The sequence below is a fragment of the Cheilinus undulatus genome, linkage group 2, assembly GCF_018320785.1.
Source record: "Cheilinus undulatus linkage group 2, ASM1832078v1, whole genome shotgun sequence".
In the NCBI taxonomy this organism is placed as follows: domain Eukaryota; kingdom Metazoa; phylum Chordata; class Actinopteri; order Labriformes; family Labridae; genus Cheilinus; species Cheilinus undulatus.
In genome coordinates, this window is record NC_054866.1 from 38,804,630 (window position 1) to 38,826,729 (window position 22,100).

General features: G+C 39.8%; 1 protein-coding gene across 1 annotated transcript in view; it reads right to left on the minus strand.

Annotated features, from left to right (window-relative positions):
- Window positions 1-22,100, minus strand: part of traf4a (tnf receptor-associated factor 4a) — a 59,218-nt gene that overhangs the window by 9,247 nt on the left and 27,871 nt on the right. The window contains exon 2 of the mRNA XM_041810056.1: window positions 3,521-3,572. Coding sequence (XP_041665990.1) covers window positions 3,521-3,572 — 52 coding nt within the window. The remainder of the gene's footprint in view (window positions 1-3,520; window positions 3,573-22,100) is intronic.

Here is a 22,100-nt window from a genome sequence, read left to right on the forward strand (position 1 = left end):
AACAAATACCAGCTCAGTAACAGCAGGACTGTGCTCACGTGGGCAATCGTCTTCAAATTAGAAGTTAATTTTTAAACTAATCCACAATAAAACGCTGCAGCGTGAGGAGAGACAGCTGCCAGACTAAATAAGAGTATTAAACTAAAATCTAAACCATGCTCTGAAGAAACACAGATTTGGGTCATATTTAAAACACATGGTTTGATTTGCTTGACTCCCGTTTAGCAGAAGAAGCAGATTTTGTGGTGCCATTATCACATTCTTTCAGTGGAGGCAAAGAGGGAAAAATCTTCTAAAGCTAACTGAAACACTCTCTCATTGTTCCAGTCTTGGAATCTGCAGGGAGACGGCAATGATGACCTTTTAATAACTTAGTCCCAGGCAGATCAGGAGGGTTAAGCTCTTTAAAGCTCCAACTTCAGGGTTTATTCTGTCTGCTTTAGCCATTGTTAGTCCTTCTACTAGTAGTTCAACAAAGCTTTAAGGGCTTCTTGTTCAGTAAGGTTGTGTTTGTTCACTTTTTTTGAAGGACAGTGTTCAGCAAGCATAACAAAAACCCTGAGAATAGACCACCAGGATGGGATAATTTGCAGGCGACTGGGAGCCTGGGAGGGTAAATAACAACGTCTGACAGGTGTGCCATGAGCACATCCTTCCTGTGATGAGTCCCTGCTATTACAGGCGCCTCCATCGCTCTAAGCACAGCATGCAGACCTGCACTGCCGCACACACTGATCCTGCTGCAGCTCTGGGTTCCTGGCTCGATGGCTAATTTAAGCTAATGCATACTAACTCAATGGGAAATGGAAAAAGAGGACTTTAGTTTCAAATAAATGCTAAAATCTGCTCAGATACAAGGACTTTTCATCTCTCAGTCCCTCATGCATACTTCAGAAGTCTGCCTTTATTCTTGTGCTGCTCTCTTTTGACTTTACAGCGAGGAAATCATGTGAAAGAGAGAGAGAGAGGGGGAGAGAGAGAGTCGTCCTCAGACTCTGAATACAGTTAGTCACCATCTCTCCCTCGGGCAAAATCTGATTAAAAAACAAAGGGGACAAAAGCTCAGTTGAAATTTGGATACAGTTTTCTTCTTCTGGACTGGGAGGGATTTATTTGGGTATAAAACAGCGGTTCAGATCAACTAAGCACTCTGCTTTCTCACAGTAATGAAATGAAAGGTAACCTCTGACTCTGGATTATGTTTTTCAAAGGTTCACGAGTACAAATGTTCTGATTCACTGTCAAAGTACCATACAACCATGACATGTTATTCTCCTAATATCTGGTAATTTGCATCTCACATCCAGTGTTTATAGATCTAACATGGCACAACGATGTTTGAGCTCCCTGCCTTCTGTTTGATTTGCATGTTTTGGGTCAGACCATTGCAAACAAGCTCATTCACAATATTGCACCTGCAGTCTATGCTTTGTTTTTCTCCTATCTTTTGTATCTCTACTTAAAGTTTAACAATGCTACAAACACGTCTGGTTTTTTGCTTTTTATTTGATTGTTTCTTTAGTTATGGTGTCAAGTTTCATCAAGTTCTGACATTATCTGTGTAGGTACTCAGTCATCCAGGTCATGGTTATCCAACGCTGATCAAAGGGGCAACTGGAATGGTAGGAAATTCTTGAAGATGTTTCGCCTCTTCTCCAAAAGGCTTCTTCAGTTCCACAAGAAGCGTCTTCAAGAATTTGCTACCAGTCCAGTTGCCCTTTTAAACAAAGCTGGATAAGTTCTGACATCGTGACATATTTAACATTTTTGTAAAGATAGATTTTAGGGCTTTTGATACCTTTATTAATAGAGGAGGAGAACCGTGGAAAGAATCCGTAACAGGGCTGGGAAAGTGGGGGTAGGGCACGCGAGGAAGGAGCCACAAGCCAGACTTGAACCCAGGCTGCCCACGTACAAGGGGCACAACCTAACCACGAGGGTAGTCTGCGCCCCACAGTTTTCACATTTTTTAATCTTTTTTTTTTGATGCATGATATCAGTACAATATATGTATTGGCTGATAAAAGCTCAAAAAGTTGACTATAGGTATCAGTATGGAAATTATTGGCGATACAGCCAGTCTATCACCTGAATGTATAAATGAAATTCAGCGTTAGTTCATGCAGGACACCGTAGTCATACGGCCAGCTGTGATTGGCTGATGGCCAGCTGACCCCAATTATCGCCTACCCACTCCCACAGCCAATCACAGCTCTTTCTCTCAACACAGCAGTGTATTTACTGTAAATATGACGTACTTATCACTGATCCGTGCTTGTATTAATGCTGATGCACAATGCTGCTGCTGGCAAAGCTTAACCTCCTCCACCCCAGCCTCTTCCTTTAAAGAATAAAGCTTGTTGCACCCTCATATTCACTGTCATGCTACTATGTATTAATTGCTTTTAAAAAACCTTTACTTCATTCAGTACACATTGTCATTAATTTATCCATCTATATGGGGGTTACTATGCATTCACTGGAAAGTCTAAGCATGCTGCTTGACTAACCTAGGGAGCATCTTCTGAGTAGAGCCTTCTCCACCAAGTAAAACTGTAGATCCTTTTTGCAAAAAAATGGTTAAATGTATGACAAGAGTGCTCCTGTTTGAAATACGTTCGTGCAGTTTGAAGCAGAATCCTTCATTGTTAAAGTGCACTCTACGGGCTTAAGTTTTAGGTCTGAACCATAGCTAGTTTCATATTTAGCACTTTTTTTTATATAATTATCAATTTTATAAAAAGTCAGTTCTAGGAGATACTTGATTTTCTTTACAATGAAAAAAGAGGGCTTCTCTATTAAAGGCCTGATAGTTGACAATGCATCAGAGCTAAAACTAAGCCATGAGGTGAAAGGAAGTGTCAGCAGAACCAGAGACAGGACTGTTGTGAGTCACAGATCTTGGGATGGCTAAAGAAAAAAATAAATTGCACTAAAAGTTCCCAAGAGCACAGTGGCCTCCATAATGGGAGAAGTTTGGAACAACTCAGACACCTCAAGCAGACTTTCACGTGTGTTGCACTGATAAGAAAGCTTCATATAGTGGAGGGCTTCTTCCTTAAAATCTTGTCATTTTTTCTTTCTCCTTATTTGTGTTGTTCTGTCTTGCAATGCACTTGTTTTTTGTATATTGTAAAACCAAAAATGTAAATAAAATTTTAAACCAAAAATCTGACATTAAACTGATGTCATATTAACTTCTCTAACATCAGTTAAACATCAGGCTTTAAGTCAGCCCTACTTTGGGATGTGATCTGATCTAAAAACCCTAAGACCTTTATATTTAGAACAATTATCAGTCCAATACCACTAACAAATAACACGCTATCCCGTGCTTTAATTTTTGTTTGACTGATAAGGATGTCAGCAAGCGAACATTTTTAACATTTAACTGAGAATGTTTGCATGATATTAGCATTTACCTCAGAGTAAAGTCTCAGAGAGCTGCTTGCTTCAGTTTAGACTATTTATTTTAATTTTCATTGTTTTATTTGTCTTTTAAAAATGTGTGTGATCATACCTTGGCATAGTCCAGTGGCAGCTGATCTTCTGGACACTTGAAGACGCCCTCACTGCAACAAAACAGAAAAAAAGTTCTGTTATTATTGGAATCACTCAGAATACAAATACACAGTAGAATAAAAACTGTTTTCATGTACCAATATCAGGACAATCAGACATTTCTGATTCACATTCAACTTTCAGTGACATCACTGGCTTGACCCTGACTGAGAACAACCAGAGCAAAAAGGCTTTTCTTCTTTGACAGCATGTGAGAGCAGCGCTGCATTGCCCTAAGTTTTGTTCTGTCTCTTCAAACATTATTAGTTTGAGAAGTTCTCTGACTCATCTCTGTGTGTGATATAAAAATACCATCTGACACACACTGCACAATGGAGTCAGATCTCTGGGACTGTGACTGTAATGACTTTGACTCTTTTATCTACAATCCTCAAAGAATACGTCTGCACAGATTTTATGACTTCTGAGAGCAAAACTACAAGTATGAGCTGATTGGTCTATTTATCAAACAAAGGAATGATTGATGATCCTTTACCGGCAACTTTTCTTCTCTTAAAGCTACAGCCATTTATTCTGTACTGCTTCTCACTCTAGATAACAATGTTGGAGTTTCAACAAGCTTCTGTTTTCCTGAGAATAAAAGAGAGTAAATGTTGCTCTCCTGCTCCAGGCTCTTCCTCAGGGGAAAAAAATCTTCCAATTGCTGGTGCAACAACAGGACGTATTTTTCCCCTGGAAATGTAACCCAAAAGAACAGTTAAACCCCCATTTCGTAACAAACCCCTGTTAAGTTTTAGTGATGCCGCAGGAGCATTCACCAGCCTGTTTTATGGCCAGATGAGCCAAGGCTCATTAATGCTCTAACGTCCCGACTCCGATGCCATCATGAAATATTCACACCATGTAATAATGGAGGCAGCATTGCAGTGGGGTGAGCTGTGGACCAAGTGCTGTAAACCCATCCCACTATAAACCCTTCAGATTACCTAAAAAAAGCAAAAAAGGCAATCAGTGGCTGATCTTTTAAGAGGACTGTCTAAAGCCCCCCTGCTGTTTCGGGATCAGAGATGCCTACATAGGCGAGTGTCTCTCCGTTGGTCCAGCCTAAGGACCCATTAACACCTCCTTGATGAGAAAAACGCAACCCAAATAAAAAAAAAATGCAGTTTAGACCTTAGTTGGTCTATTATGATCCCATGATGACAAATAAATTTGTGTTGTTTTATAGAGAGCTTCAAATATTAATCAATTATCATGGAAAACTAGGTTGATTACCCAGGACACTGAGAAAAAGAAGTGAAGATCTCAAGAACTTTAATTTTTTTGTTTTTTTTCTGCTATTTAAACAGTATTTATTGACAGTGTTGTACAAAGTTGCTCAGATAACATCACTCACTGAAATATTTCACTTAATATTCTATTATTGTAGTAAGTATAAAGCAAGGAGCTGCAGGAAAAAATGTTGTTGCAAAGGCATTTTTTCCTTGAGTTGTTGCACTTCAATCAGTGAATACAGGAAGGATATACAAGGGAATTTTTCTCTTGTGCAGATGGCAATTTTAATCATAACGAAAAGAAAAAAGAGTTCCAAATATACTCAGATGGCTGTAAATATATCTTGGTGGCCCATGGGTGGGAAAAAATGAAAAATATATGTGGCCATATGGCTGCTAAAGGCTACCATACATCACAGACTTTTTGACGCACATTTTTTCCGGGCACACAGTAAGGAAAACAGCTCCCTGACCCACTCAGTGGTTGAGATCTACTAACACAGACTGTCTTCTTCCTGAGGTATGCTTTCTTTGTCACTACTTAAAAAAGATCATAGATTTCAATTGTTTTGATGTACAGTTATGTTTCTCAATAGCTGTAACTACTTGGCTTTTGAGTTTTAAGTTATTTGAAGAAGTCTGTAGAACAAATGCACAGATTTTTCACTGATAGTTACCACAATAAAAGATAGCACAGTTTTGTTCAAATTTGCAGTATCCTGAAGCTTGGTTTGACCTCCCGTGCAAAGAGTTTTCTCATAACCACGACCAAACCAAAACAATGCTCAAACTTGGCCTGATTAAAACAACAGTGTGCAAACATTAGGTGTCTTTGCCCTTGGGTGCTTTAATATGGTTGGCTGTGCAAGTCACCTGACTGAGACTCCCAGAGGCGCAGGGACATGTGATGGAGCGGGAGTGCATGTGCACTTCGCCCCGTCTACACAGCTGCTATGAAACCAGGGAGTGTGTACTGAAGGAGGGGGGAGGGGGGAGCAGAGGTTAGGCCTAAGAGGCAGGGAGGAGTGATGAAAGGGGGGCTGGAGGAGGGAGGTTAATGCATGACGAGACAGCAGTAATTCTCCTCCATTAGGGTCAGTGTGTCAGCAGGGAGCTGGAGACCAATTAACAAACCACGACGGGCTGTAAAAAAAAGGGTCAATCGATTAGAGTCTAGTAGAGCTCAGTCAGCATCTCATGTGTAGTGTGAAGTCATTTACAGTGCTCATCGCCATCAACCACCATGGAGGGAGGAGTATAAAGAGCACTGTCTGTCCCACAACCAGGCAGCCAGAGGAGATAGGAGGCGACAGGCTCTCAGCTCCGGACAGGGCGACAGCCAGAGGCCTCGTCCTACTAGGTCCCCGTATCTGACGCACAGAGAGGCAGACAGGCGAAAAGAGCCTCGTCACAGACTGTCAGGATAATTCCACCCCTGGTAGCAGAGAAGCTCCCAGAGCTGCACACTCATGTGCACAGACCCACTGCTGATAATACCGCTCTACTCTTTCTCAGTCGCTCGTGAGCCAAACTCGGCGTCGCTTTGTGACAGCACATTTAGAGTGTAAGCCTGGGCCAAGGCTCCAATTCAAGTCCTCCCAGTACACCAACTAACAATTCCTCTGCCCGCTGAGAGCTTAAAAGTACAGAGAAGAGAGCAGTGCAACAAAAATTACTTCTTTAAAAATAAAGCAGTGTGAAAGCCATTGATTCATGCTTGGTTTTTTCAGACAAATCAAGGAATTCTCTTTGCCACTTGTACATGATAAAAAGCAAAAATGCTACACTATTCCTTGACTCTAATGTCTCATGTTATGTAAACTTAGTGAAAAATAAAACCTCTAAGATAGATCATTCGTTATAAAATTGCTGACAAAAAAAGACAGAAAAGCTGCTACTGTGAAAACCTACATTACTCAGATATATATATATATATATATATATATATATATATATATATATATTTGTTTTGTTTTGTTTTGTTTTTTCAGCTCACAGCCAATGTCAGTGTGAAAAGTATTCCTATTTGTAAGCCAACAGGTTAGCAGTCTTGTTGTGAGCAGATTATCATACTAACTTATTACTTTTTCATGCGCTAAATCAAAAATCTACAGTGCTGAAAATGGTTACATTAGACCAGCTAGCTAATTATTAGCTAGTTAGTATAGTCATAATACACATCTTCTAAAATAGATCCGTAGGCTCTTTGATAAAAGTGTTTACATGCCTGCAATCTAGAATGAGATCAAGTTAGCATAAATGTGGCTGTTCACTAACATTAGTATGCTAGCGCTGTCATTATGAGCAGTGAGTGGTTTTTGCTAACAGATTGGTTAAGATTTTATGACCTTAAAACCATAAAAATACTTAAAACCTTAAAATACTTAAAGTAGCTTACATCCTTGCTGAGCTAGCGTGTCTATCAGTGTGTCTGAAATTGGATGCTTCTGTACTTAAATATTAAATATTTGAGAGCATTTGTACTCCAAGTGCATTCAAACTGAAAAGTATACTCAAATGCATTTACTGGCAATCTCAAAAATATTTAAAAGTTGCATGTGGAACAACAGATACTTGTGTTATTGACGTAGTGGACCTTATACTATTAGCGTGCTAGCGGGCTAGCTAGCTAACATGCTGTTAGCAATGGTAGCACATTGCAATAAAGAGAAAGGCATTTGGGGCAAATTAAGTTTGATTTATTGAAGGAATGTTAACATAATGCACAGGCAACATGAAATCAATAGTGACTTAAAATATCTGTCAAGTTTTGATTATAAAAGCCCAATGTCTGCTAGGCAACTGCTGTAAAAAGAAATAGAAGAAAACAGAGATGTTTAAACCATTATCTCTTCTTGGAAGTGCAAAACAGTAGTGCATAATCTGTTGTATTGCTCTATACTGCATCAAAGAGTACTGTATTAGAGTATACTAACAGAAGTATATGATTTGAGACACACTAAATGTGTATGCTAACACTATAGTGCACTATGAGTGTTAGCATGCTAGCAATCTAGAATTAGATAATAGCAGCATGTTACTACTAGCTTACATGAGTATGTCAGCAGCACTGTCATTATGAGCAGTGAGAATCATGATAAAATGAGTATTTGGTCTTTGGCTATTGGTCACACATTAATAATCTTAACACATCCCCTGGGTCATGGATTAGCCTAATCATGGGAAAATAGTTTGCATTAACCATACAGCTCTCATGCTTTGTAAAGATAAACATCCCTGTTACACAGCTCAAAGGGAGAATCATAAAACATCCTTGCAAGTGGAAACTTGCTGCTGACAAATAACCGGTCGCTTTTAAAACAAGTTTCACATTCATGCTTTTTCACCACAGATCCCTGCCCACAGTTCACAACCCTCTTCGTTAAACAACACTGCGGGTTAGGGGCTGATAAACAAGCGCTTCAGTGTCATGTTCGGATGTCACAGGGGAGCAGCTTAAAACCGGACAGCAAACTGTATAATACAGTCACCTCATTAAAATTTCATTACCTCCTTCTGTCCGCTCATACTGAGAGAGGCTCCACAGCTGCTCTGCTGCAGAGATGATCGTGTTTAAATCACCTCAAGTTCACTGTCAGATGGAGGTTCACACGTTATCACGTTGTGTTCACTTCTAGAAAACACATTCACCCTTACCCAGTTGAAATACACCCTCTACTTGACCCCATCAGAGGTCCATCTACCCTCCTTTTGCCCCCTCTCTTCTCCCTGGGGCCTCAAATCTTCTTTTCTGTTGCAGATTAACCAGTCGTTCATTCACTAGCCCATACCACAGCCGTCACAACATGCTTCTTCACTCTGTGCACGTCTCCTGACAGGCAGACGGTGAGGATTGCAAATCCCTCAGGTTTAATCTCACCGGTGCATAACGGGGCAACAACAACTACAGGCCACACAGAGGTGACAAGTTGGCAATGGGCCACCAGAATCATGGAGTAACCTTGAAAACCTGCTCCATGTTAACCAAGAGACTCCTAAACAAACCTCCCAGTGTCTGTCATTGTAGCAAGCAGGGCCATCCAGACACTAACAAACTAAATCAAAAGCATGAGGCCTTTGGGGAATACAAGTCTGTGGCATATTAACACTCTAAACAGAGCTCTGCATCTTTAGGTATTTTCTCATTGACTCAGATAACAACATGAGCCTGGACTGAACTTCCTGCTTATCTTATGCTAAAATTAACTAACAGCTTTCATGTTCATCCTCATGCTAAACCCTCTTTGTCTTTCCAAGTTATAACCAGGATTAACATTTATACACACAAACAAAACCTTAAATTCCACTAGTGGCCTCTGTGTTGACTCTCGGTCTCACAGCTGAAACTGAACTCCTCTCAGGAAGTTGGTAGAAAACTGGAATTTTGTTTTATCTCACAGTGAGAGTTTCTATAATCCCCTCAAAGCCATCTGCTTTTGAGTTGGTGTGTCTAAGACTGTGTGCAGCCGTGACTTCTTGTCTCTGATCCTCCTATTGTGAACATTTATGAGTTTTATAGACAGAACTGAGTGCAGCTAATGTGCTTCTTCATTCTGTGATGACAGATTTTAACAGATGTTAACCTTTGGATGAACAATTTAGTTGATTTATTAACAAGTGCATAAACAAGTAATTGATCTCTATTTTTCTAGTAACTGTTTTAGCTAGGTATGAAACAGACTTAAAATTAGACTAGCACATCTTTATGGACTAGAGCAGCTCAAGATGCTATCAAAAAAGAGATCAATTTGTTTCTTATTTAGCCTAGAAATGCTGCTGCGGAGTAGTAAGGCTGTAGTAAGGTTTAGATGTGGTCAGTGGGCCCTACTGAGGGCAACACCAAGCAGGAAGGAGGACAGACAAAACCCCAGCAGTGTTCTGGATGTCCTTGCATGTTACCAGGGACATACAAACATAATCTGCAGGAAGTCTTCATCTTTAGGGCGGAATAAGGGGAAGATTTAGGGAGTAAGCATAGCCTAGGGGTGCAACACAGGCAGGTACTAGGGTTGCCATGAGCCCAAGGTTGTGTTGTGAATGTCCAAAAATTGATGAAAGGCTCTGGGCTTAAAGGGGTCCTGACAAAAGAGATGCCATCAAGCTTGACCTTGGCTGCTGAGCGGAACACATGTATGTTGACATCCAGCCCACCCAGACCCAGGTTGCAGCATGTCAGGGCTCGCAGTGAGTCCTTGGTGCCCTACATGCCTAAAACTTATGTACAAGACTGTATTTCTCTCCAACATTTGTCTTCTATTCTGTCTTCCCTCAACAAAACATCATACGGACAGGGATGTTGTCAGAGCTTGACAACATTTTCCTTTGTCTCATAATTCCATCTTATAGCACCAATTTCATCACCCTTCTATCACATTGCCGTTTGGTTGGCTTACATCTGTGACTGCTGGACATGCAGAACGTACTTTTCCCAACTTTTTTTTGGGAGGTTGTGAAGTGTCTTAGACGTGCTCTTGATTGCTGTTTACTATGAAATAAAACAGCAGAAGTTCAGGGCTGTTGGTTCATGAAAATTTACAGCTATTGAATATAATCGTGCTGAAAACATCATCTGGCCACAGCTTTGGGTTGTAATTTTTTAAATGTGCACCCAGGCATATCATGGGCGCGTAAGTGCATGGGTAGAAAGAATTAAAGGGCTACTTTTGTATGTAAAAGAAGTATCAATAAGCCTTAAGAGCAAGCAATCAAAATGACTTTTTACATTTTCCACAGCAGAAATTCATAGTGTTTAAAGAAGCTTTGAGAAAACAACACTGGACAAATAAGAAATACAAACTTTTCGAACTATTTCTTAGTTTGAGAAAACTACAATCAGATTTATCTGTATATATTCATTCTTTTGAGCCTTTTACTTCAACCTTTTCTTTAAAAATAACTATTAATATATACACTATTAATATAAACTCACCCATAAATGGGAGTTGAAATGTGTTTAAAAAAACTAGAAGCAGTTCTCTTCAGATAAAGCCAGCTAACATGGGGCTGCACATTCCTATTTAATCAAAAGACATATGAGTGTTATTTATTTTTTCATCTAACTCAAAGCAATAAAACAAAAAGGCCAGTTTCCAAGATGTTTTTATCACTGCCCAGAAGAAATAAATTAAATTTTAATGACACCGTAACTACTAAAGAAATCAAACAAAATGCATCATGTAGTATGATAAACAGAGTTAGAGACTAGATTAACCCACAGCCAATATATCTTTCAATACATCAAGTATAGACAGCATACTTCTTAACAAAGTGGGAGTGAAGAACAAATCAGGGACCAGCATAGTTTTGTACCGACATTTAATTATATGTGACTGTGGACAGTTACTGCAATTTAATTATGGAAACTTGACAAAGAGAAAGCTAAATGTTGTTCCAAAGATTTAATTGATGATTTGATGTTTTCCCAGCTGTCTCTGGAGCTGTCTCACCACAAACCACAATTGGCTTAAAATTCTTCCAAATAAAAATTTGGATGAGCCTCAGAGGAGAGTCTGTTCTTCTCAGTTTCAAACAATGAAATACAGCTTATTTAGTCTGTGGGCTTTTTTTTTCTTTCTGCATAGATTATTTTACTTCTCAAAGCAGCTTTTAATCCATCCTTTACACAACATGAAGCCTTAGGAGGAGTGTTGCTGCAGAAGCTCATCGTCTCGCCCTCACAACTCTCTGGATTATATGTGAGCTGTTGGTTGAGACTAATGTTGCCCCTAAATGAGCTCAAGTGACAGGGGCTGAGGCTGGCTGGTGTTTCCACCTGTGCAACTTGATACAGCATCAGCACAGAGCTCCTCTCGCCCACGGCCAGTCTGGCTGTAAGCCAAGCTCTCTGCAGCTGTACTGTTTGTCTAAAAAAGGGAGGAGCAGCTCTGACTTTCACAGAGCGTGTGATGACACATCAGCCCACAGGTGGATCAACTGCTCCTTCACAGGCTTTATCAGAGTGTATGTGTGGGACATCTACATAGAATGACGCTGTGACAGCCTCTTGTGTGGGATTTAATACCTACAAGATCAGCAGTACCTGTGCAGGAGATTATATTGTGCATAAACCTCCTCTGACGTTTGTGGTGACTTTATCTCCTAACACTAACAAGAAAGCTAATGTGTACGAATAAGTCACTCTCTAACTCTCCAATGAAATTAACTTAATCAGAGTAAAGGAGTTCAGATGAGTTTGTGTGACACTGAGATAACCCTGTATCTATCTTTGCCAATAACTTAAACCAAAATCCCAAGTAGCAGATAGCTCTTAAATAAAGTTAGTTTGGCCAGGATCAATGGCTGATATTTGTATTTTTGGGGGAGGAGTTTAGATTATTCTGCAACTTTTCTGATATGTTTTTAGAGTTAAATAATGCTACGTTTCCATATTAGACTGGCTTGGCTTGGCTGATCTCTTCTGGGTCCTAGTAATGGGCACTTTGATTCTCATATAATTTGATAGCACCTCTTGTATGTAGACGAGATCATCATAGCACAGCTGCACAAATGCCTCAGCGTCCAACACAACAACAGGGAAGGACACCAAAGCATAACTGCACCTGGTTCTTGGTTTGCAGGAGACAAGTTTTGTTACAAGGTCCCAAGCAGCAACACAAGATTCTGCCTAAAAGGGAAGGAGAGTTTGAGATGTTTTACTGCAGTATGGAGATGACAATACAAGGGGTTTGATTCCTGTTTTAATATCCCACCTGTGATGCACCTAATGATGATACTCTCTGACCACTCAGTGGTCAGCAGCATCTTGATGTCGCATTTCAATGCTGGCCTAAGCTTGCTTGGACCCCCACAAAGGTTGGTGCAATGAAAAGTGCCAGGTACCAGGCGCAATCCCAAATGGGAACAAAGAAAACAAATAAACAAACAAAATGAGCAGACTCAAGCCTAGTCAAGCCAGTACCACATAGTGGTAGGGGAAAAAAAAACAGAAGTTTAAAAATCCACATATTCCTGTGGTAAATTTCAAAACATATCAAGTCCTGAGGTCTTTTTTGGCATTCTCATTAAGGTTTAAATACTGTAAAAGACTAGCTTACACATAATGTAGTTCAGTTCAGGTGTATGAGCATATGCCAGTTCAGCATAAGACCACATCAATCTTGGTCCTGTACTGCTCTTGCCTCCTGATGGCTATCGTCCGACTAGCACCCAGCTGTTCCCTTCCAACATGGTCGCCCCTGGGGTCTGGACCAGCCCACCGGGTCTTGGGCACCCGGTATGCGGTGAGCTGGAAAAGCACACCAGGTGCTGTAAAAGCGCAGCAGTCTTTCCTATATCAAGCAGCTGACCTTTCTCATCCCCGCTCTTCTGAGCATGTCAGCATTAGACACAGGGTGTTCAGGGTCTTATCCTGTACAAATTCAACATATTGCCTGCTAAAAAAAAACTGCAAAGGAAAACACTGCATCGTTTGCATATAACTCAGTCTGGAAGAAATGGGTGCAGAAACACAGAGAGAAATAGTTTGGTTGTACCAAGTGCCCGGGAATTTAAAGGATAAATGAAGGGTTTAGGCTTTTAAAACATTATTTTTGTGGGCATTAGGCTTTTATTCTTACTTAAGAAGACATGTGATATTACATATTGGCGTAGCAATTAACACTTAAATAAAGAAAATAGTAACAGTGTAATAGCTATTAACAATTCCATAAAAATCTAATCAAGACCTCAAATTTGTTAAAAAATGGGTTATTTTTAGTCTTCACTTGCAGTTGAAGGTCCAAAATTGATGCAAGTTACACCAATAGTTTTTTATTCCCCTGTTTAATGCTTTTATTTGGAAGGACTGCAAAAACAGTAGGTAAACCTAAGAGAGTGAGAGAGAGAGAGAGAGAGAGAGTAGAAACAGCAGGTTGGAGCTGTAGGTTGAAATTGAACCAAGGCTGCCCATTTGGAGGACTTTAACATCCGTACATGGGGAGCAACCTAACCGCTAGGCAAACTGGTGCCTCAATCTTTGCTGTTTTGCACATGTCTGTCCAAGCAAAAAGATAATTATGAAAAAGTCATTTTTTCTGTATATGTACTTTGTTAGCAAAGTTGAGTCTGGTTCTGTTTTTGTTATCGCTCTAATCTATGCAACTTCAACTGTAAGCAACTCAGAAACAAAAGCTTGCAGGACAGCAGACTTCTTTTTGCTTATCTTATTATTGTCCTTCCACGACCCAGCAAAGCTGTTCAGCCAGTTAAGCAGAGGATACTTTAATCATGAAGAAGAGCATCCACTCTTCTGTTGTATGTGACTAAGGATCACCTATCCTCTGATCTTACACATTTTATTGGCACTCATCTCTGCACCTCATCTTGTTCTAGTGCTGTGGTTACTTTGCAAAGTCCATGAATAATGCACTATTTCACCCGCAGCATCATTAAAGTCATGCTAGAGCAGTGTGATTCTGTGTCTCAGCATTTTGGGGTCATTTTCTTGCTCATAAAAGGCATCGGATATTTAGTTTTCATACAAATGCAACTAAAACTCCCAGAAATACATTTCTGAGTTACCCAGTTACTCTGATGTGGTGCAAATGGGACATTACTCCCTACAGTTTATATTTTACTGTAAGAGTTCAGATTGATTTCAGGAAGCAGTTCATTGGGATTTGAAGCCTTTTCTAAATATGACACCTGTAAAATCCCATCTGACGCCCTCTGCTCGCTCCCATCAGCCAGTGGCAGCTGTTACGCATGAAGTAACAATGGCTGACAGTCTGCAGGTCATGGTCATCAATGAGACAGGAATAAATCACATCTGACTCAGTGTCTGACAACACTAAAAAGACAGGCAGAAAAATTAAACCACATCCAAAGGTAATTACGGCGTTTTTATACAAATTAGGCACAGCTAAACTTTCAGGCAGAGTTTAAAATCTCTATTTTATGCTTCCTTTGCCAGACGGATACTATTTTTTTATTGTGTTGCATCGCCAAAAGAGAGGAGAAATGATGCAAGTGGAAGAAAGGCACTACTACAAGCGTGTACGTGTGGGTGGATGTCTGGCCTCTTTCCCTGGCTTCATCTCAAGCACCCCATGTACACATTCACTGGGACCAAGATACAAAAAGACATAAAAAAGGATGCTGCTATTACGAGTTATACTCACACTACCTACAAAACCTGAGCAAAAGAGCTTTTTTTCTCAGGCTGCTGGGATTTAGTTTCCGCTCCTTTGTAATATTCTGATGCAGAGATAATTTTTCTGACTGCACCACACACCGTGGATCCTGCAGCCAGGACACCTGAGGCCATCCTCATGCCATCACTGCTTACGTAATGCTACTCATGCCTCCTTGCTGTTCCCCTCACTGTGCTGACATTTGTGAGCACAAGCCATCTGTGAGTGAGTTCACACGGTGCTATACAAAGCACCCAAAGGTTAACAAAATCTCTGTTTGTTTGGCTTAAATGTCAGCTCCGAAGCAGCGTCAAGAGTGGATAAAAAGTGTTATAACTGTGAGCTGTGGGTTGTTGAGGCACTCTGATAGAGATAATTTTATATCTATGACAACAACCTAAAAGTTTTCATACTGCAAAGAGATAGTTGGCAAGATAATGAGAGATGTCTGGAACAGAAGAGAGCTCATGTGTTGCATTACACCTGGGATAATCTTCTGGCACAGGTTGAATATCTCTTTAAATACGTTGGGCTGCTAGAACCAAAGCTCTCACACAGACAAATCTGGAGGTAATTCCCCACAAACTAGAAAGACAGGACTGTAAATGCAATGAATACTAGACGAGCATGAACACGAGCAGCACTTATATAGTTGTATGTGCAAGTCAATGCAAGAGAAACATCCTGAACCTGCACAAATAAAACACAATATAAACAGAAATTAAAAAGCAGGTTATAGTTGCCCCTCCCCACTGATCAGGAAGGGGCAACTGACCTGCTAACTCTGCATGATCCAAGTTGAGGCCTGTCACAATTGATTATTAAGTCAAGTAATCCTAAAATGTGCAGTGTCAGTAGGATAATTTTACTTTTCCTGATCAGTCAAACCTTCCCTAAACCAGAATCAAACATGAACAGACATTTTTGACTCCACCTGGCTGTCTCTGATTGAGTACCAACAATAGCCAGTGAGACAGTGCAGACCAGGTAGTGTCACCAACTGTTACAGCTCACAAACATAAATGATACTGTCTTCTAAGTCAAGATTTCACCCACTCTTTCATCTTCATTTTGTCCTTCACTGCAAACAGACAGCACACCAGGACAGCAAGCTGAGAATGTCGAAAGTCCTCCATTTTTGTTTTTTTTTCCTGAAGTTTGATAATGCATATCTGTGAGAGTTCATGACTGTGGATCACAGTTACAACAAACAGTAGGTCTGTAGTCTCACAATCTGGCTGTAACATCTAGTGTAGCGCTTCTCAACTGGTGGGTCAGGATCCAAAAGTGGGTCGCAAAGTGTGACCAGTTGGTCGCAAATGTTAATGTTAAAAAGTGTATGACGTACCAAAGCTCTTAGTGAACATATGGTACATCCATACATTTGCTTTAGGTTTTACTGTGATGACCAGTAAATTTCAGTTTTTCCCCCGATAACTCAGCTATCATTAATCAATAAGGACATTTCTAAATTAGTAACCAAATTTCCATGCCGTCTTGGGAAAATGGAGTAAAAAAAACTAGCAATCTATCAACTATCAATCTTTGTTTGTATAGCGCCAATTTATAACCAAAGTTATCTCAAGACACTGGAGGAAGAGGGCAGGTCTAGACCGTACTCTCTGTTGTGGCCAACTATAATAAAGATCATTGTTAATCCCCTATGAGCACATTACTAGCAGTACTCAGCCCTGTTACAGTGGCAACAAAACCTTCCCTCTTAAAGGGCAGGAATGTTAAGCAGACCAGATTCATGTTGACAGCCCTCTGTTGAAGCTGAGCTGGGATTAAAAAGGCTAGTAGGAGAGGGACAAGAGAAACAACAAAACAACAAATAAAAGATAGATATATGGCACTCGTGGCCATAAAATGATCTCCCATTTTGTAAAATATGGATATAACGTCAATAATGAAGGTAGAAAGATGTGGAAAATTAGCAATAACGGTAAACAGATCAATGCAATGTTAACATTAGCAGCTAGAATTAAAATAAAATAGAAAGAATAATAATTTTAGAAGTCGAACTGCTATTAGGTTCAATTTTACTGTTCAAGTAAATTACTAATGATTGATTTTGAAACCTGTTTTTTTTATTCTGTCTCTTTTCTCTATTATATTGTGTTCCATTTAGGGTTCACACAGCAACATTTCATTAAAATACATTTGTTTGGTTGAACATTTTTATACACATAGGTCACAATTTCTCACATGGAGGTAATGGTGGGTCCTGATGCTCAACCAGTTGAGAACCACTGGTCTGGAGAACTGGAGAACCACAGTGAGTATGTTTGGGGGATTATAATGTTGAAAAACTGGTAGAGACTGTTCTTATGCCTGTCATCTCCATTTTCGAGAAAATCAAAAAAGATAAGGCACAGATGGCCTAGTGGATGGGTTTCATTCTGTTAAAGGGATTTCTAAATGTATTTATTACATAAAACATAACATAAGAATCCTAAATGTGTCTGACAGAACTAAAATGAAATATACTATTCCTTGCTGTCATTGTGTAATAACCAAGTTACATAATGATTTTCCCAGTCATGACACCTTTGCATGTCAGTGATTGGTTAAACAAAACAACTTTTCTCTTTTTGTCTCTGTGTTAATAGTTTATTACATTCCTTTTGTGAAAACAGACCAGCATTTCCTGGATGGATATATTTCCTTATGTGTTAAAAAAAAAGCATTTCTGTGAAGGTGGTAAAATCAGGCAGGTGCCCTGACTTTATGGGAAATTAGACCATGACTCAGCCAGAGGTGCAGTTTATTCACGCTGCCATGATAACAGGAAAGACAGAAGGAGCCACCTGCCAGAGGACACGCTGGCCGCTACGACTTTAAGAAGAGCAGAGGAAAGAAGGAAGGATGGACGAGTGAACGTATGTGGGGCTGGGGAGGAGCAGCCATCTGCAGGCTATGTGCAGGTCTAAATCCAACTTTAAGTGTGCATGGACAGGAAACATCGCTAGCAAGTTTATAATCCTCTCGCACTGTCTCCTTCCATCAGTTTGATCTGGCTCTGACATGGAGTGTTTATCAGAGGGGGGCTGGGGTGTATAACATGAAATGCTAATCCAGATTTACTTCGTTTGTTTCTGTTGACTTTATGAGTTTATAGCCACCATGTTATAAACACAGCTAGCAGGCTGAGGGTTTACCGCAACTCTCGACTGCAGCATGAATGTTAGAACAAATAAGTCAGCACATTAAGAAAAAGGTAAATCAGCAGTTAAATTGAGTTATGGTGAATACACTGTCTGTGAGAGCTTGAGGCTAGCAACTGAAGCCAATTAGCTGAAATAAAGAACTGAAACAGAATCAGTTTGCTAACTACAGTGAAGGTTTTTGTGAGATTTAATAAAAAAGAATATGAACTATGTTTAAAAGTAAGCTTTAAAAGTGTCTCTGTGTCCATTTTGTAGCTATAAAATAAAACCAACCAAGCTTACATCTTTACATCAAGCTAGGCTAACTTTTAGCTAGTTGCAGCAGACAAATGTGTGCAATGCACTTTTCAAAACCCTAAACCACTGATCATCAACTGGCGGCCTAGGGGCCAAATCAGGCCCCAAAGCATCCTGTCTGTCCCCCAGGAGATTATTACATTCAAAAAAGCAGGAAAAGAAAATGTTGTGGTTTTAAGAGTGTCTTCAGTTTTAAATGTCTGCAGCTGTTACATCCACCCCAAAAACAATCATCATCTATTTTTACAGAAACTCACTTGTAAATATTTTTTTAAAAATGTGTTAAAACTGGCAAAAATGGCTGGATAAAGTAGTGTAAAGGAGTTAAAGATTGGAAAAAATGGGCAATAAGCATCCAAAGGGGTTGTGGAGTGGCTAAAAGGGAAAAAAAAACTTGCAGGAAAAGTGGTGAAAAAAGGTTAAAATGTGGCAAACCATCAGTGTAAATGGAAAAGGGGTCAAAAGGTATTTAGAAAATGGGTTAAAAGTGGCAAAAGTGGTGAAAAAGTAATGAAAAGTGGCAAAAATAGACAAAAAGGGGCAAAAATGGAAAAGGGAGGGATACGACAGGTAAGAAAAGTGGTTTAAAGGAGTTAAAGAATGGCAAAAAAATCAGGTTAAAGAGGCAAAGAAGGGCAAAAAGTATTAAAAAAATGGTAAAAAGTGGCCAAACGGTGCAAAAATAGCCACTGGTAAAGTAGTGAAAAGGCAGGAAAGTGGGTTAAAACCGCAAAAAGTGCCAAAAAGATACGATTTTTCTTTATTAGTCCCACAAGGGGAAATATCAAATTTCAAAATGGGTTAAAAGTGGCACAAAATGTAGCAGAAATACAATGAAGCTGTGAAGTAGTGCAAAGTGTTAAACCTGAGTTCATACTGGTGCTAAATCATAATAGTTGAAGGCCCATTCTCTACGATTTTCAGGAGTCCAGCCAATTCTGTGGGCAGGCCTGTCTCCTTGTGGTCTACGACATTATAGATCAGGATAGACCTCACTGGTAATGCCTAAAAATGTTCTTCATTTTGAAAGAAAATACTAATAAAACAATATGTTAATCAGAACAAAATATTGATTTAATTTTTCTTTATTTGGAAGTCCGGCCCCCAGAGACTCTGTTGAGACTAAATCTGGCCCTTGTGCAAATGTACTTGATGACCCCTGCCCTAAACCCATAGTTTCAGAAGTAAGTTTGAATAAGATTTTAAGAGATACTCCTTCCTAGTCCCTATAATTTCCTTTGATATAAACTAACAAACAATTAGCATAGCATTTTAGCTACAACCCTGGGGGGACAAGGGAGCTGAGCTCTCTCAAAATGTTTAAAATTTACCTCGCAAATTTAAGAACAGCCACTCCCCATTACAAGACTAAATTTTTACATAGAAGATTAAATTACACTGAATTACACTTACGGTGCCCATAAAAAGTATTCACCCACTTGGATTTTTTACCCTTTGAGAGTATGAATCAACAATTGTTTATATATATATATATATATATATATATATATATATATATATAGTTTTTACAAATTGATCATGATTGGTCGATATAATGTTTACAATTTTTTCTTCACAAGCAAACCTTCTCCGTAGTCTCAAGACTTTGTGCCCTGCTATGCTAACTGGCACCATGATGTAAGCTTTAGCTGACAATGTAGACTCATTATTATTTCAATAAAGATTTTTTAAAGTCAAAACTAAGAATTTTACCCTAAAATGTTGAACCTTTTTCGCTCTCAATAAACTAATATTGATACTATACTCTCAGTTTTGCAGTTTCATACCTCACTGATTTTTTCTCTTGCACCTGGCAGGCAATCAAAGATATAAATCTGCAAATGTAATAGAATCCTGTAGGTTCTTTTGTTTTCCTGGTCGATTTCATCCCCCAGATTATACATGGTATGCAGGCAGTGCAGGAAAATCAATCCACTTTCATTAGCTGCTGCTGATCTGGATGCAGGGTGGGGGGTTGAGTGAGAGAGAGGGAAGGCTGGTCCCATCATTGCACCAAGAGCTGAGCTCATACATGCATGAGTGCAGCCACCCTCACCCACGCAGCACACAGCAAGAAAAAGACCACCATCATACCAGAGGCGTACCCCCCCACACACACACGCACACTGAGGCCTGCACTGCGTACATGAAAGGAAAAGAGGGCTTGAAAGGAGATGCTCCACGTTTGATCTGGATGAAGGGTGGTTTTTGGAGGGGTGGGACTGGTGGAGGACTGCACCCACAGATCAATGAAAGTCCTGAGCTTTAACATGTCGCACATGTGAGAGGTACCTTCTGGTCTGTGAAAATGTGCTAAAAGCCCCTGTCAAGGTTGCTGTAGGTGTGAACTACCCCACTCTCCATTTTACTACCCACTGACACACATTTGTGAGGATCAAACGCTGCAAAGCAGCAAGAAAAGGGGTCAACCATTATTCACCAGCTCAGCCTAAAATGCAAGGAAAACATGCTTTAAAATTCTCCAGACACGTGTGAATTTTAGCTGATTTAATCACAGATGGCTGGTCTATTTTTAGCACAGCCTCAGAGGGCAGATTTCTACTCAAAGGGGCGATCTGCAGCGACGGCGGCTGGCTCTCAGGAGCCGCGACTCTGCCACACTAATCCTGTGGAATGCCTGCTCTGGACGGAGAGGCTTGAAGACTGCCAAGCCATTGCCTGGCCTATTAAAAAGAGAGCTGCCTGCCAACTGTATGCATATGGCATTAGAAGAGAAGAACTAGATATGGTCGCCTCATTTCTCCTTCAAATGGCATTAATGAATCAGCGACTGGAGTCGCAGTTATGAAGAAGTGCAGCATGAAAGTCGCAATACTAATAAGCTACAGATTAAGTGTGGAAGCAGCGATGTGCTTCAGGGCTGCTGTGAAAGCTGTCAATCAAAATAAAGAGAATGAATGTTTTGCACATCAGCAATAATTGAGGCAATTATAAATAGTACGGCTCTGTTCCAGTGAGACACGTGGCACATTATGTTTTTATTTTGCTTCATCATCATTTAAGCTGAGTTTAAAAAAATGTTGTAAATGAAAAAGAAAGCAGTATTTTAGTATTCTTACAGACTAATTAGCTGGAGGACTCTGACTGAAACCAGGTCAGTCTTGGATGAACTGAGGCGCCTGGTGACCTTTATGTTCTTAATCCTGACCTGAATCTAGCTGGACATTTTAAGAAACAATTTGTTTATGCAGGAGCAACTTGAAAGGTTTGGCACCAGTCTCATATTTGCCTGCCAATGATTGAGCTACAGCTTGAAACCTTAATTAGCTTAGCATATGTCTGTAAACAGAAGGCAGGCTGATTCAAACAAATGGAGTAAAACACCTCTATAGCTGTCTAATAGAGAGGACACAAATCCTACCCACATAAAGATGGACAATTTAAACTGATTCGACAAAATATACAGTGCAATCCATTTTTTCAACCAGCAAAGGGCCTATCTGCTGTTTGACTTCAGACGTCTTTATAACCAAAAAAACATTACTTGTATTAAAAAGCGTATTATAAAACAAGTATTGCTGTATGTACTGCATAGAGATGCACTAATTGTGCAAATTATAGGTGATACAATTTTTAAAATAGCAATTTAGCAGTTGTAAATATTGATACCAACTCCAGCTTCCTCCCACCACCAAAAACAGACTCATTAGGTTAATTGGTGTCTCTAAAGTGGTCATTGGTGTGAA